General features: G+C 34.5%; 2 protein-coding genes across 5 annotated transcripts in view; one reads left to right on the top strand and one right to left on the bottom strand.

Moving 5' to 3' along the window:
- Window positions 1–15,642, top strand: part of Pdp (pyruvate dehydrogenase [acetyl-transferring]-phosphatase 1-like protein, mitochondrial) — a 136,524-nt gene that overhangs the window by 71,796 nt on the left and 49,086 nt on the right. The window lies entirely within an intron of this gene.
- LOC117995529 (uncharacterized) lies at window positions 3,095–14,985 on the bottom strand. 4 transcript variants are annotated; one of them, XM_069508995.1, is made up of 11 exons: window positions 14,781–14,985; window positions 12,913–13,038; window positions 12,584–12,757; window positions 11,744–12,507; window positions 9,488–11,656; window positions 9,250–9,418; window positions 8,858–8,929; window positions 7,891–8,068; window positions 7,249–7,486; window positions 5,678–6,844; window positions 3,095–5,307 (listed from the first exon to the last, which is right to left on the bottom strand). In XM_069508995.1, exons 2-11 carry the CDS (start codon window positions 13,020–13,022, stop codon window positions 4,859–4,861), a joined length of 5,490 nt encoding a protein of 1,829 aa, XP_069365096.1. In that variant the 5' UTR covers window positions 13,023–13,038; window positions 14,781–14,985; the 3' UTR covers window positions 3,095–4,858. The 4 variants fall into 4 exon arrangements, with proteins under 4 accessions (XP_069365096.1, XP_034839422.1, XP_034839423.1 ...); XM_034983531.2 differs by having other exon boundaries at window positions 9,488–12,507; XM_034983532.2 differs by having other exon boundaries at window positions 3,095–5,304; window positions 9,488–12,507.

The following is a 15,642-nucleotide window of genomic DNA, read 5'->3' as shown; positions in this document are numbered from 1 at the left end:
ACAGTATAATTCTATTTACAGGTATTTCACTGTGGTGTGACAATATTTTTAAAATACAAAGCCTTCAATAAAATCCAAATTTCAAAATCAATACCAAATTGATCATGATGAATATTTAATTTATTGAGTTTTCAATCATTTTATTCATATCTCTATATAAAAATGAATCGCTAAATGTGTTGCTGATGGCAAATCTCGAGAACAGCTGAACCGATTTCGCTAATTCTTTATTTTATAATATTCCTTGAAGTACGAGGAGGTTCTTACGGAGAAAAATTAAAAAAAATTTGAATCGACTGTTAGGCGGTACGAAGTTCGCCGGGGCAGCTAGTATTTAATAAAATAAACTTTAAAATATTTACGTGACAAGTAAAAGGAGGGGCTATTCTAAATCTATTAGAGGCTATCGTGATTATGTTGCAAAGGGTTGTAAGGGTCAAAGCACACTCGAGACTAGCCTCGGCGATTCTCTATCAGATCGTTTGTATCGGATGCTATGCGTGAACTGCACCATAAACACGCACACATTCGGACGTGTCGCTGCAATACAGTGAGGGTCTGGCAAACTATACAATTGACCAAAATCCGAGGCAGCATCAGAGCTATTGCAACAATGCGTGATTTCGATGTCGCCGATGCTAAAAAGTACAATATTTACCCGACAGGAAATATTGTACATCGACCTATAAAAAGAAATAGTTGTTTTGTATAGTTGTCTTGTATATATATATTGTCTCTGTCGTTGAGACCGACAAAACATCACATTGGTACTAGTGACAGATACAACGCTCTACAAAGCCGAAATCTCATTCTAAAGGCCTATATACAATATTTCTTGCCGGATATTGTATAGTTAGTGCTTTAGCTCCTTATAGGTGAAATAACTTAGTTCTCAAATATAATGACTAGCGTTAGTATAATATCGAACGTAATAAAAACAATATAATACTTTGTTGAAGTCATATTACTATTGTTTGACAATTAAAACGTCTGAGAAAATAAAAAATTACACGATATTTCCAAATCTACTGTGATCAATATTTTCCAAGGAATGTAATAAAATATACAATTTATTATGCTTAATTTAAGCCATTATCAATACTACTATTGTTCGGTGGGGCTTTGAGCAGATTATTATTATTATAGATGCTATTGCCTGTAGGTTGGTACCTATACATACTACGGGTAATATAATTGAACAGCGTATTGCGTTTTCTTAAGTGTTTTTATGTGTTTTGACATCATTACTACGCATAAAACGCTGTTTACTTGTATTTACCGTAAATGTGTAAGTCCCGTACACCTATACAGTTCTTGCATTTCACGAGGGCGAGTGGCTCATGCTTGTGTTTAAGCCGTATCGGTATAAGTAAGGTAAAGTAAATGTTTACGTTTGGGAGCGCTTGCTCGTGACTGATTGGTTCGACATGCACGCACACTTACGCAATGTCCGTGTATACGACTTAAGCACAAGAAAAGTTAACTCGCCTTCGTGGATTGCAAGAACTGTACCACAATATGAGAATATTATGACGTGCTATCTTTCCACTGCATACAAACGTTATGAGCAAGTGCCACCTTCTACAAAATAACAATACATTTATATGACTTAAAATATAACTACCAGTTTTAACTTAAAACATTGATTTGTTTATCTGTTTGTTATATTAGCGAAATAGATTAATAGCAGAAATACAACTTTAGTCAGAGTTAAAACATAGTAGAATTTAAAAATACTTGCCTGTCTTAATGCTTGCATCAATCGACTATAATATTATTATAATACAATACATATTTAGTTAATTTAGTTAAAACTACTAATGCGAAAACACGCCACAAGAATCTTGTTTACAAACAAGGTGCAAAAACAAGAAGTGACGCGCTGTTCCAGCCACATATTATAATAACAAAACCAATATTGTACCTAACTGAATATTGTTTGCAGTTTTCTTTAAAATATGAAATCACTACAAATAATTAATAAGTTTTCTTTTTTTAGAAATAAATGTCCTTTTTTGGTTGCATTATAGATATTATAGCCGACTGAGCAACTACAATAAGTCTACCAATATCTAAGTATTATAATATTATGATAACGTATAAAAATAATCATGGCCTAAATTTTAACTACAACAATGGCTGATGCAAACCTGAAAGTAAATAATTGAATACTGAGAGCATCATCGAGATCATTTACAGAGATATAACTAACCGTCTATCTGTTAACGTTTAGTTTCATTATGAATTAAAATTTATTTTCTTTCTCATTATATTATGATTATTATTATTTTAAAGTATCTCAATCTTTCATAACATTACAGGTAGATACACAAATATTTGAAAAATAATTTCTTTACACTTGTATTATTAGTACACATCGTATTCCGTAATTTATAGATTAAAACATTAACTTTTACGAAATAAATGAAATATGTAGAAAATTAGGCTTACAAACTACATAAAGTAAGCATATAAAACTACAAAAGTAGGCATTTAAATCGCTTAAATAAAAAACTAAAACCATTCTTATAGAATTTAATTCTAATGTGATGTTTTATTTAAAAAAGTGACTCGATTAAGTATATTTTTATGATATCATAAGTCCTCGTCAATTTTTACGGCCACTCTGAACCACACAGCGAGTTCGATTAACCAATAAACGAACTCGAGCTTGCGCAATGTAACCGCGCAGGGAGCTGTCCCGCTGGTACCTGACTCTTTAGTATTACATTTCAAACTACCTGTGCGTAAATCTGTCTTTAAATATGGACGTGAAAGGAACATGAAACTTTTCCGTCCCTATTTCGTTCATACTAAATAACAGATTTAAGAATAGTTAACGTTAACTTACCCTGTTAAAGTTCTGAGCATCGAAACGCGGTGTGCTCAAAGCGGCCAAAAAGGCTGGCTAGAGCTATATTTAAAATTACATATATTGGGGCCGATTCTCTAGTACACAATCTCTAAACTAAACTAAATTAACAGGTCTAAATCTAGTGCTTTCCTTTTCCGCAAGCAACATTATGAAAGGGATAGCTATAGATTTAGACGTGATATTTTAGTTTAGTTTAGAGATTGTGTACAAAGGAATTAGCCACAATAGCTATTTTAAATTTAAAAATAAATATTAGCGCATTATACCTATAAGTTTTTATTAGCGAAAACCTACACGCTCACTACAACCTAACTGTTGGCGTGCACTCCATACAGCTCTACAATGGCTATTTATTGCCTATGCCTATTTCAGACCTAACATTACAAATGATCTTACAAAACTAGGCATTGATAACCAGGTAATAGATAACTGTCACTTGCATAAGTTTTTATAATCCAACATCAACGATGTTTATTTTGTTATATTATTCGAATTAGAAAGCCGCGCCTTTAAAACGATTGCAATAATTTAATAAATAAGCGTAAATAGATAGAGTTGGGTTTCTATATTAAAGACTGGCATTTACGATCTTTTAACCCATTTGATCTTTGTTCTTCAATAATTATATATAATTATACTTTGCTCCCCTTGCGCGTGAAGGACCGAGGACAAGTCAAATCAGTCATAATCCAATTCGTTCCAATAATCCCCCTTAGCAGGAAAATTACTATTCACAATGCAATATTGGCTGAATTTATAGTATTCTGGCTTTGATATTTATAATCTATACTGTACCAGTTCAGCCAATCAGATGTCAGATCAGTTTGTTTGTTTGTCTTTATTGCACATAAAAATAAAATGTACACAAGCAAATTTAATAATTAATTATATTAACTTAGTAATAATTTTATGATTGTAATGAGTATAATTGTATAAATATTATAGAAATAAACTATGATTTGATACATAAAAAATAAATAGATGTGACTGCGATCGCCACGTAGCACCTTTGGGAGTGGGAAAAGAATTCAGGTCATATTATGTAATAGAGTCAAATGTAACACAGTGAATTAAATATAAACTCATATAGTTAAGTTGGCTATAGTAATGTTAGTAATAATAATTAAGTTAATAATAAACAAGTCAATAGTAACCAGTATAATTGTAAATATATTAAAGACTTAATTAATAAACTATGAACTTTATTTTTTGTGTATTAAACACAAAAATAAATAGCTATGTGATTGCGATCGTCACGAAGCCGTAAACAACGATGCTAAGGGGGCAGGTTGGTTGGTACTTATGAATAATTATTCGGACACTACATGCAAAATACCTATTTGTTACGCATAAGTATAACAAATCTTTAAAATATACTTACACTAAACAGTTTTATTACGATAAATATAATAATATAGACATATACTATGAAACTACTGCACATTTTGATAAAATAGCACATTTACAGAATTCTGCATTGTGAATTGTGATATTGCGATTAATTTAAATCCTTACACATTCTAAACTAATAACATTAAATTTCTATTTAATAATAATAAAATCCAAGAGACTAGTAGACGTTAAATATGTAACATTAGAGAATTACGAAATTGATGACACCTAACGTTTTTAAACATTATGTTACTATGATTATATTTTATATAGCTACAATAAGACCCGGTAATAGGTAAATAAGTTACAACCGATTAAGTACCAATATTAACAAAATATATCGATATTGAGATGGTGATGATGACAAGCTATTATTGTGCATCATTCAATATGGAATAGATATAATAGTATGAGGCGGGGCGTCCCCACCCCGATTGCTATCTCGACCTGTCGCGAACTATATATTTGATGATTCATGCACGTCTTGCTTGCTACATCGATATCGGAAAGTTTTATACGTTTTACGTGTTTTGAATAGATATCTCACAGGTAACCCTATGAAATTTATTGTAAAAATATATTATTTTTAACTTACAGGGCCTTGTCTATGTTAGTGGTCTTATCACCGAACGTGGGCTCATCCTTTAAGAAGGTTCCTGAACGTTCCATCACAGGAATGTGGTGCTCCTTTTCACCATCCTCTCGCCTGGTGGTGTGTTTGGTTCCAGATCTCGATTGTTTTTGCTTCTGGGATTGTGAGTGACACATCTGCGATTCCTTCGACGCTTTTGGTACAATTTTTGCGGAGCTCGATTTTGTAGCGTTCATTAGAGATCCGGATATTTTACGATCACACGACTTCGTTTTACCTTTTGCGTTCACATGTGTGTTCACATGCAACATTCTAGCACTCGTCGCTTGCTTGTTGGAGCTGCCGTTGGCGGATATTGAGTTTTGATTCAAATAAACTGGTATCTTAGTTTTGACGTTAGCGTTTAGCAAGGATGATGGTGAAAGCCCTTGGCATTTTGATATCACTGCTGTAAAAAGAAAATACAATTGCATCAATTTATAGAAAACAAAATCTAAATACGTTATCGTTAGTGCCGAGATAAATAAAGTAAGACATATACATGTTTAAGAATACATACATGTGTGTATAAGAATACATGTTTTGAACAAAAAATATGACCTAAAGTTTGAATATGGGGGCGAGGCCAAACGAGCGTTATTTTGTCAATTTTGAATAGCGTAATTAAAGCTGAATTTGGTTTCATATTATAATATGAAAATTCCACCAACCGGAATATATTCCGGTTAGTGCCACGAGGGGACAAATAATTTTCAATGTCATCAGTCAATTTTGCAACTAAAATTACGCTCGTACGTATTATGGCTAAGTATACTCACACTCTACGGATCCTTTGCTTGTGTGTTTGGTCTTAGTGTAGGTTGCATAGCGGTTGCTATTTTGAGATTCGCTCAACGAATCAGTGGAAGGCTCCGCCGTGCGTGGCCTTGAAGTAGTAGCCAGACTGTCTTGAGACATGGCATGCGCCTTATGTTCACATTTTTGATTAGCCATCATACGACTAGTTCGCAACGTGCGACATTGGACTGGACTCGAATTACGAGAAGACTCACTGGAGGAGACTATTTTATTGACAAATGTTTTCGGCGGCGCCTTTTTCTCTTTCTCTTTAATGATGCGTGGTTCCAAATATCTAGGTTTCGTGTTTTCGAATAGATGTGGACGAGCTGTAACAGACCTGTTATTAACTACACGATCTTGCGAACTTAACGATTTGCTCTGATTGAATTTCGCACGCTCCTCTTGCGCTTTCGTTGTCCTAACTTTGGGTATCGTGACTTTATTCATCTTTTTAATGTCTCTCAGTTCACTGTTGCTCGTTAACTTATCTTTCGATCCCATTACTGTGACCGGTTTCGGCTTATAAGGAACAAAGGAGTTTCGAACTCTTTCCATATCCAAACTTCGTGTATTGGAAGTATTGACCATTTTAGCCGGCTTATTGTGGTAAGTGCTTTTACATTTTCTGTCTGGAGGCATCGCGGGGCATGCAGCGAGGGGTATGGCTTGGGGGCCATACATGATGCAGCCGAGTTCTCGAAGTCGCCTTCGAAGCTCCGACGGTAGATCCTTGAAAGCCTGGGTGCCTACAACTCTGGGTGCGGCTCTCACTAGTGCTCCCTCACACTGCAGACGCCAGCTGCTAGCGTGAGTGAAGAGAAGGTTGGTTGGCTCCGGCACTTTGGATATCTGGTTGCCGTTCGTTATGAGGTCTGGTTTGGACGAGTGTTGGTTGCGGATTTCTTTGACCAAGCTGGAGAGGAAAGCGTACGCGCGACACGTCTCATCGGGCGGGGCCCATTCGATGGCGGCAGCGAGGCAATCGTCCAGCGCCTGCTTGGCGGGCTGCGGCGCGTCGGGGGCGGTCGCTATGAGCTCCAGCACCGCCAGTAGCCTCGGCGCGGCGAAGTGTGCTGCTGCGTTCACTGTGCGACGACACATTCGTGCCACACTTTCGGCCCACCTGCTGTTTTGCAGCGATGCCACTGAAACCATACATACAATTGTTTTATCCTCTGATATTTAGTAGTAATTTAGTATTAGTATCACAAAAGCTGCAGTTTAAAATAAATGATTTTACAATTATTATTTTTTAATATTAATAGGTAAATACTACAAATACTGCAGTTTTAAACAACTAAGTAGGTACTCGAATTCGATTATGTTAATAATAAATAGTTAGCATAGAATACTTTATAATTTTATTTCACCATAAATACAGGTCACGCAATAAAAGTATTGGTAATGAGCACGCTATTTAATATAAATAGGTAGGTACCTTTTTTTCAAATATTAAAACATTATTTTATTTCTAGAACATGATTCATAATATTATGTACCTACGTGTCATCTCTTATCGTGTGACCTTTATATCTACAATAGTTCACACCTGTTATACCACATCCATAAACGGTGTCAATAAGATTTTCTATTGTTAAATTAACGATATGTTCTTGATAGCATTTGTCCAACAACTCCTTAGGCAATGTAGCGAAAGCTTTAGTAGGCCAGACTTTTGAAAAGTACTTCGTAATCCACCTTAGGCATTTGCGGTATAAGTCGTCTAATCCATAAACTGATGATAGTGGAAAGCATTCCAATACACCGGCTGTGCAAACTTGACACGGCTAAAAGCATTTTATACGATTAAAAGTAAGCTTAATTATTTCTGGATATAATTATTTGTTATTGAATAATGTTAATATTATAATATTATACCTAGGATTGACCTAGTGAATGCTGGTATAAGTGCGAAATTAGTATTAAAATATTATTTCTGAGTTCTGACCAGTTCACACTTTTTACCATTAACACTGAATTTACGTTGTTATAGTTCGTGCTTTTACAGTAACACATACCTACATAATAACAGGTTGAACTGACTGAGATAATGTCAATGGACAGCTTAAGCCGCTGGGTCTAGAAACCTAATATTTTGAATTATAATGTAGACCACTAAAAAAAAATATTCAGATTTTCCAACCAAGTGTAGCTGGGGCGAGTCAACTAGTTAATAGATAATGATTCTTACCCGATGAAAGTGGTGACAATATTTAGCTTTCAGAGTAAACATGATAGCTTCCTTTAATCCTTCCAAGCCCAGCATATCGGCAATCGTGGCTAGTTCCACAATACTTATTGAGTCCGGAATAGTCGAGAGACCCGAATATATATGACACAGAGCAAAATGTACTACATTGAATGAAAATCTAAAACAAAAGTATTTGTATAATGTTTAAGTTCATTGAAACCCCAGCCCTTAGGGTGTTTGTGCACTCATTAATCGACTGTCAAAATACGAATCAAATGTGTTCACAAGCGTGCGTACATTTTGTATGACGGTAACATCGAATCGTATTTTCAAGAATCACAGAAACGAATCGAATACGAATGAGTGCACAATTCAATAATTAGTGTAATTTCAAGTTGGTTATCGTTAACTGTCAAGCAAGTCTGTCATTAAGGTCCAGTTGCATGACAGGCGGTTAACGACATTACTGCCGTGTAAAGCCACTATAACTTGACACTATAACTTAAGTTACAGTGTCAACCCAAAATCAACCCAAATAAAAAAAAACCTTAAGACACAGTTTACTCAAAACGGTTTTTCCAAGATACAGTGTTTTGGATTTACACGGCAGATTACAGTTACCGTTAAACTTTGACGCCAATAAATTTCAAAATGAGCATGAGTCAGTATTCATATCAGCTTCATGATTAAGAAGTAAGAGTTAATATATTTCTTAACACACAATGTTAACAAACTCTGACTTATAGTGCAACCATCTTGATTTAATAACTAAAATTACAAATAGCATCAATAGCTCAACGGTTAAGGAGCGGACTGAATTCCGAAAGGTCGGCGGTTCAAGCCACACCCGTTGCACTATTGTCGTACCTAAACCTAGCACAAGTTTGCGGTTAGGAGGGTCATGATTAACATGGCTAATATTCTTCTTTTTTTAATGTATATTATGAAAACTGTAGATAATACTTACGGTGGTAAAACGATGACGTTACCAGCGCTTTCGACCCAACCGCCGCTTAAGATACCAGCAAAATATTGACACCTAAAATATTACAAATCTTAAGGCAATGGTTCAAAACAAATACTCTACATATACCTTCTAAATAACCCTTTTTATTCCATAATAAGTCGATTGTGTTCTCTTCTGGGGATAAGAGATGATGCAGTCTAAGACAAGCACGCTAACTTAGAGGGGCGTGGCAGTAATATTAAACCCATTTGTTTGTACGCGTAATCGTACTGAAATGTTAAATCGAGTGGCGGCACGGTTTTGCCGGTAGGGTGGTTACTAGCCACAACCGAAGCTGCACACCAGACTACCAGCACTCACCACAGCACCAAAGAGATCATCAAAAGCCTTACCTCGAAGATAATATACATTTATGGGCTTTAATCCGTTTTCCAGATACTTCCACTATCACATCTGGCGCTATTTCTTCCAAGAACATCCGCAATAAGTCTTGGCCTAATCTAGACTGACAATTACCGATTAAACTGGATGTTTGACTAGTTTCCTCCGTGGTACTGTTTTCTGAAATAAACGGTATTATAAGTATGTAATATAAATTAATTGGTGAATTTAAATAAGAAAATTTCTTACCAATTACAGAGCGACAAATACTACTCTGAATGCTGCTGATTTCAGACACGTCTGACACCTGTTCGTCTATTTCGCCAACACTCAACGAAGCTCCGGGCCGCAAAGGCGATCGGGTTCTCCCAGATAAAGAAATTGGCATACTTCTACTAAACTCGTTTTTTAAATGAGGAAAGAGTCTATTTAAACTCAATGCATTTTCTGAATGAAACGAACTAATAACTTCACTAGATCTAGATGATGCAGTTTGGACATTCTGTTCGGGCCAATTGTTGTCTGGAATAGATCTAGTCATTCTTGGATCAAAATTTTCTTTCACAAAAATATCAGATTTTATGGTCGGTTTGTCTAAATCGGATAATTTAACGAAAAGATCGACCGGCTGATCTTTCGCATTAACAGTTTCTTCGTGTATAACATTTACTGTGTTCATCATAAAGGATTTATCGCCATTCATACGTCGAAGAGACGGCTTTTCAACTTTGTTACTCTCAGATTCATAGGATTCATTACTTTTTGGACCTACAGGTATCTCCGGAATAGATATTATTTCAGAGATACTTAAGTTAGTATCATTACAGAGGGATTCATATCTCTCAAAACTCATGCTAGAATGTGATTTTGATGAAACGCTGATATTTTTTTCGTTGCTAGCAGATTTTGGAGATTTAGGCTTTGAGGAGCTTTTAATTTCAACGACCTGTTTTTTATTACCTAGTGAAGATGACAGTCGAGAAGGCATCTCCTTAAGTGTTAAAGTTTCACCCAAATCTATATACATCGAAAACATATTTTTCTTTTCATTGCTATTGTCATTAGTTGCTGGCTTTTCTGGGGGCAAGGGATCAGGCAAAGTAGATAAATCAATGTAGAATTTATGACCCGATTTTTCACTGCTGTCAGAGTCTACAGAACTTCTGCTTTTACAATAGTTATCACTGCTACTTGATTTCGTTTCATTTTTCAAGTTTTCGCAATTCCTATCACCAGGCTTTTTACCATTGAAGTTGGACGTGGTTTTCTCTGATTCAATTTCTTTTGGGTTGGACATATCAACGACCCAAGCAGATACGCATGCAGGTTTCGGTGTTTTCGGGAGGCTATCATTATCTTCATTTGGAAACGGCACTCCCGTCACTATAGGTGTGTTATCTATTTTTCTTCGAATTAATGGACTGCTATTTAGTGCTTCTAATTTTGGAGTATGAACATCTACTGAAGTACCGCCTGAAACTATAGGAGAAGATTCATTATATCTACCAGATCGAAAATTTGAATAGCTTCCTCTACTAATAATGGTATCGTTTTCACTTTCTTCAGATTCATATTGTTTTAAAGAAGGTGTTTTCAGTGACATGATTGAGTTATGGGGTGTTGTGCTCATATAAACTGTGCTCGATGAAAGCGAAATGGTATTTTCATTTGCACAGCTAGAAACTGAATGTGTTTCAATGGAGCTTTTAGTGTCTGGAATAACATTTGCACTCAAAGAGTCTTCCGTAATAGGAGTCATTTCAAAAATAGTGGGGGACAAATCCTTTTGAATTGAATCTGTGTCTTTGTTATCTCCTTGTTCTAACGAGTCTTCATTATCGTTACTTTCGGACCAGTCGCCTGGGCTCATATCGAGCTTGTTAACCGTAGAACAGGGCACTGGTTTACTCGGCGTAGGCATTAAGTCTGACTTAGATGTATCAGTCACAATTTCATTTAGATTTTGTGAATGATGTTCTTCATCGGCCAAACTTGCTGCATCAATGAAACATGGCGTTTGATTTGTTAATTTTTCAAACTTTTGATAATCACGAGTGTTCGGTTTTTCTTTTATGTCACTGTAATTGTACTGGCGTTCACTGTGTATAAATTTGTAGCAAATTTCTTTATCTGATATTTTTGGTGGAAAAACAGACTCCCAAGATCCAGTCTCAGAAGAAACTGACGAAGACTCTAGAATGACAATTTCCTCATTTTGTCGCTGTTTTTCTTCTTTAGACGACTTGCAATATGTTATATCATTTTGTTTTTCGACGCTCACATTTCTTTGTCTATTAAAGCCCTCTGCTCCTGAAATACCATTCAAAGATGACGGTCCAGTAGGAACTACCACTCTCTGAACTCGATTACAATCTGCTTCCGGGCTTGAGATTGATCCTTGTGATTGATTTATTTCTTCTGCAATTAAGTCGTGTAAAGTACTTTCAGTTAATGATATATCTGTCAACGTTACATCTTTGTGACTAGTCAGACTTTCTAACATACCAGTATTTTCTAGACCAGAATCAGAAGAAGTAAACAGGTTTTCCATTTTGGTACTATTTTCGCCAACATTTATTTGATGCAAGCACCCGGAAGATCCCAATAGGGGAGAGCACGTATATGCGGCGGACAAGTAATCTGAAGAAGAACTAGGGTCGTCAGTAATCAAGCTATCTGGAGAATATGTAGGGTCTAATGTTTTTTCAGCGAATGTATCGTTATTCAATATCTTATTTAAGTTATTTTCAAGGACTTTATATGATTGGCATGTTTTTGTACTTTGATTCGATTTATTCTCACAATCCTTTAAATTAACATTTTTATTGGGCGGTTTGCTATGAATATCACAATTATTGGAATGTTTTATAGTTTCAGAAGAATGACTAGAAATAAGGGACAATGAAGTGGGCTTATTACGTTGTATTACTTTATGTGATTCTCTATCTTGTGCCTGTATTATAGTATGGAAGGCATTGGAAAGTGCATCTTGTTCGATCAACTCCTGTTCCAGTAAATTTCCTTCTATATGTACCAAAGCATAGTATTCTTTTGTCAGTTCTGTACTAGGACTAAGACATGAAATTTGTTGATATTTGTTGTCTGTATAAGGACTTCTACAGTTCGGCGTTAAAAAGACATCAATATCCTCTGTGGTCTCTTTTGTATTATTACAATCCAATACGCTAGATTCAGTAAATATTTTTCTTTTAAGAAAAATCAATATATCTTTTTCCTGATTTTTTATATCACATTCAGTGTAGGCATCACTAAAAAACAAAATACACCCATTAAGATATTATAGCAAATTATAGTTATAAAATCAGGGCAAATATAATGTCAAACCTTATGAAGGAATATATTTCATCAAAAATTTCTCTTCCAATATTGACGTCCAAAATAGCTTCAAGTTTACTATAAAATATGTTTGTACGTGCTTTTAGTATACAAGAATGTGTTAGTATTTTTAATTTCCCACAAACCACTTCCAAATCAGAATAAATTGATTCATCAAAAATTCTGTAAACAAGCAGATTATAAAATTAATACAATATACAAGTAAGTAGGACTTACTTAGGTACCTAACATACCTAGTTTATTAGTTAGATAAAGAGGTTTTATAGCAGTCTGAAATGTGTGCATTTAATATGGTATCATAAATATATATGTCATACCTTGCTACATCCTCCTCAAGTTGTCTCTGAAGGTACAGTTCTAATTTAGATGCTTCATCTGATGCAGAAGAATCACTAGCGGCTACCGGTTTAACCCCTGAGTCCGGCATTAAGCATTTCTTACACCTTTTATACAAATGAATATACTTCAATAAAATTGTTCGAAATTAAATGGCTTATAATACAACCATACTGGATCATTTTAATCAGAGAACCCAGAGATAGATCCCAAAAACACTTTTATTTTTATTTTTGATAATAGATTAGTACCTATGCATATTTTTATTTAAAACATTTTCAAATGAAAATTGAAGTATAAAAACATAAAAACTGGTAAGATTACACTAACACAACTACACATGGATAGATAATGGAACTCCTCAACGGATAAGAGTAAATTGCTCGGGATCAGTGTAATAGCTCAGTAAACAGTAGATTTTTAACCAGGCATAGCATATTTTAATACATGGGGCCACTAAAAATATTTTTTTATACAAAATAAATAAAAACTGAAGCATTTTTTACTATAACAGCAAAGCTGTAATGCCTTTACTTGTGTAAATATTGAAGTTTGAAAATATGGATTTTTCCATAGTAAAATGGCACAACAAAATGAAAAACTGTATCATTAATTGGTTTTTTTTATATAATAAACAATCATAGAAAGCAATTACGTTTTATTTAATTTTATATTCAGATCTTCTGCTGGAGGTCTTATTGCCTCTTCTTGATATCAGACTAAAAGCATAAAATGCACATGGTATGCGAACAATATCCTAATGTTCCGTTACCTATATTGCATGTGAAAAAGTAGTGTTTTTCTGCTCGACAACACTGAAAAACAAGTTTGGACCATAAAAAAATCTAAAAAATATTACTTTTTGACCGAAACTTTTAGATTTATGAAAAAAAAGATCTAACTATGATATATTTTCTGGTAGCAGTCTTACAGCTTGGCTGTTTCGATGAAATATGCTTAGAGTATTATGATCTACTAGCTATGTTCTCAACTTCATCAGCGTGGACTACAAAAATTTCATACTCCTGTTTTACCCCCTTAGGGGTTGAATCTTCAAAAATCTATTCCTATTGGATGTCTACGTCATAATAGCTATCTGCGTGCCAAATTTCAGCCTTATCCATCCAGTAGTTTGAGCTGTATGTTGATAGATCAGTCAGTCAGTCAGTCAGTCACCTTTTCATTTTATATATTTAGATTGAAGGAATCTCTAGTTTTTTTGGCCAGCACTTTCAAATTTTGGTATCTTTGTATGGGCTGTGGATGATCTTCTTTCATCAAAACCCATTCAATCAGTGTGACATGAAGGACTAACAGACTTTCTCATTTATAAGTAATATTACTAGGATTTTTATTCCAAAACACTACAAATTCTAATGTGTGCCATCATGTCCCTACCTTCAATCAATGTGACAAGAGAACAGAGTCTAAGTGTGTTAAAGATAATAATTGTAAAACTGTACCTACTTAATAATTTTGTCCATTTGGTATGTCAGCACATTTGAATGCAATACATGTTTCAATTGTCTACTAATATTATGCCTACTGTCTAAAATATATGACATCATCCCAACCAACACAAGTAGATAATATAGTGTTATTTTTACAACTACATTTCTACTACTACAACTACAAACCTTGTATTTTAGGTACATATACAAGATAAAACACAATAATATGATACAGGACACTGTTGAGCGAAGAATCTTTAATATAACTGATAGAGCTGGTTTATTATAACATTTTTCCATAAATCATCGTCAAAGAAAAACTTGATGTAAAACAACTAATTGTGCATACAAGTAGGCGTATTATTTGAAAATATAAAACAAACATTCTCGTGACATACCAAAAAGATTCCAATAAGTGTAGATATTTCTTTAGAACGTAAAATTAATATTAAACAGTAAAGCTCTCTGCAGATTTTTTCCTTAACATAAGCAGATGTACTTAAAAGACAGGAAATGGTTTTGTTTATATTTCCATTTCTCTTTACTTGATCTTTAACAATTATTAGACAAATGCGTTCATTTCTTTTACACAACACTAATCGATCGCCGCCTTAGGGTAATAGTCAAAGAGTATAATATAATCACTCCGAAAATGTGTGGTGTGTGGTACACAGACATTGACTATGTGGATTGCAAGGATTGCATTTGCGTCGTAGATAGAGTAATAAAAGTAGATGCAGGAACGTTTGCTTTCTCATTCGCACTAAAAAGAGAGCACAGATAAGGTTACTTATGTGATAAACAGAGATGCAGCTAACCTATTTTTTGTCCCTTATCGTGTAACTGGTTTTTTTCAAGAATACATACAAGAAGTTGCAAAACAAACTTTGAGAATTCGTGGCGTAATTGTATTTTTCATGAGTTATTTACTTGTTTTCACATAAAAACGTTTAATACAAATATTGTTGATTGGTTAATACAAATATTGACTACTAAACAATGGTAAATGTCGTGTTTTTCATCGTTACGTCGTGCTATCGCAATCTCATACGCGGTTACACAGTACTTACATCTACCTATTATTCTATCTACGATTTGCGTATAGATTCATGATTTGCATGAATTAATACCAACATTATAATTTATAACCAAAGAGTATAATAAAAATCACTTTATCACTACGTTTTATTTACTTGTTCTGAGGTTTTAAGCTTAGCTTTAGAGGGAAATATTTTTGGAAGTTGTAACCAAATAGTATAA

The sequence above is a fragment of the Maniola hyperantus genome, chromosome Z (genome assembly GCF_902806685.2).
Source record: "Maniola hyperantus chromosome Z, iAphHyp1.2, whole genome shotgun sequence".
NCBI lineage: Eukaryota > Metazoa > Arthropoda > Insecta > Lepidoptera > Nymphalidae > Maniola > Maniola hyperantus.
The sequence above is the reverse complement of the archived record's forward strand: the minus strand, read 5'-3'. Positions and strand labels throughout refer to the sequence as shown.

Coding starts and splice junctions, on each gene's coding strand:
- LOC117995529 (XM_034983531.2), bottom strand. CDS start 13,022: ATGCCGGACTCAGGGGTTAAACCGGTAGCCGCTAGTGATTCTTCTGCA. Junction 7,487..7,890: donor ATTGTCACCACTTTCATCGG/GTAAGAATCATT, acceptor AAATGCTTTTAG/CCGTGTCAAGTTTGCACAGC. Junction 5,308..5,677: donor AAGCAAAGGATCCGTAGAGT/GTGAGTATACTT, acceptor TTCTTTTTACAG/CAGTGATATCAAAATGCCAA.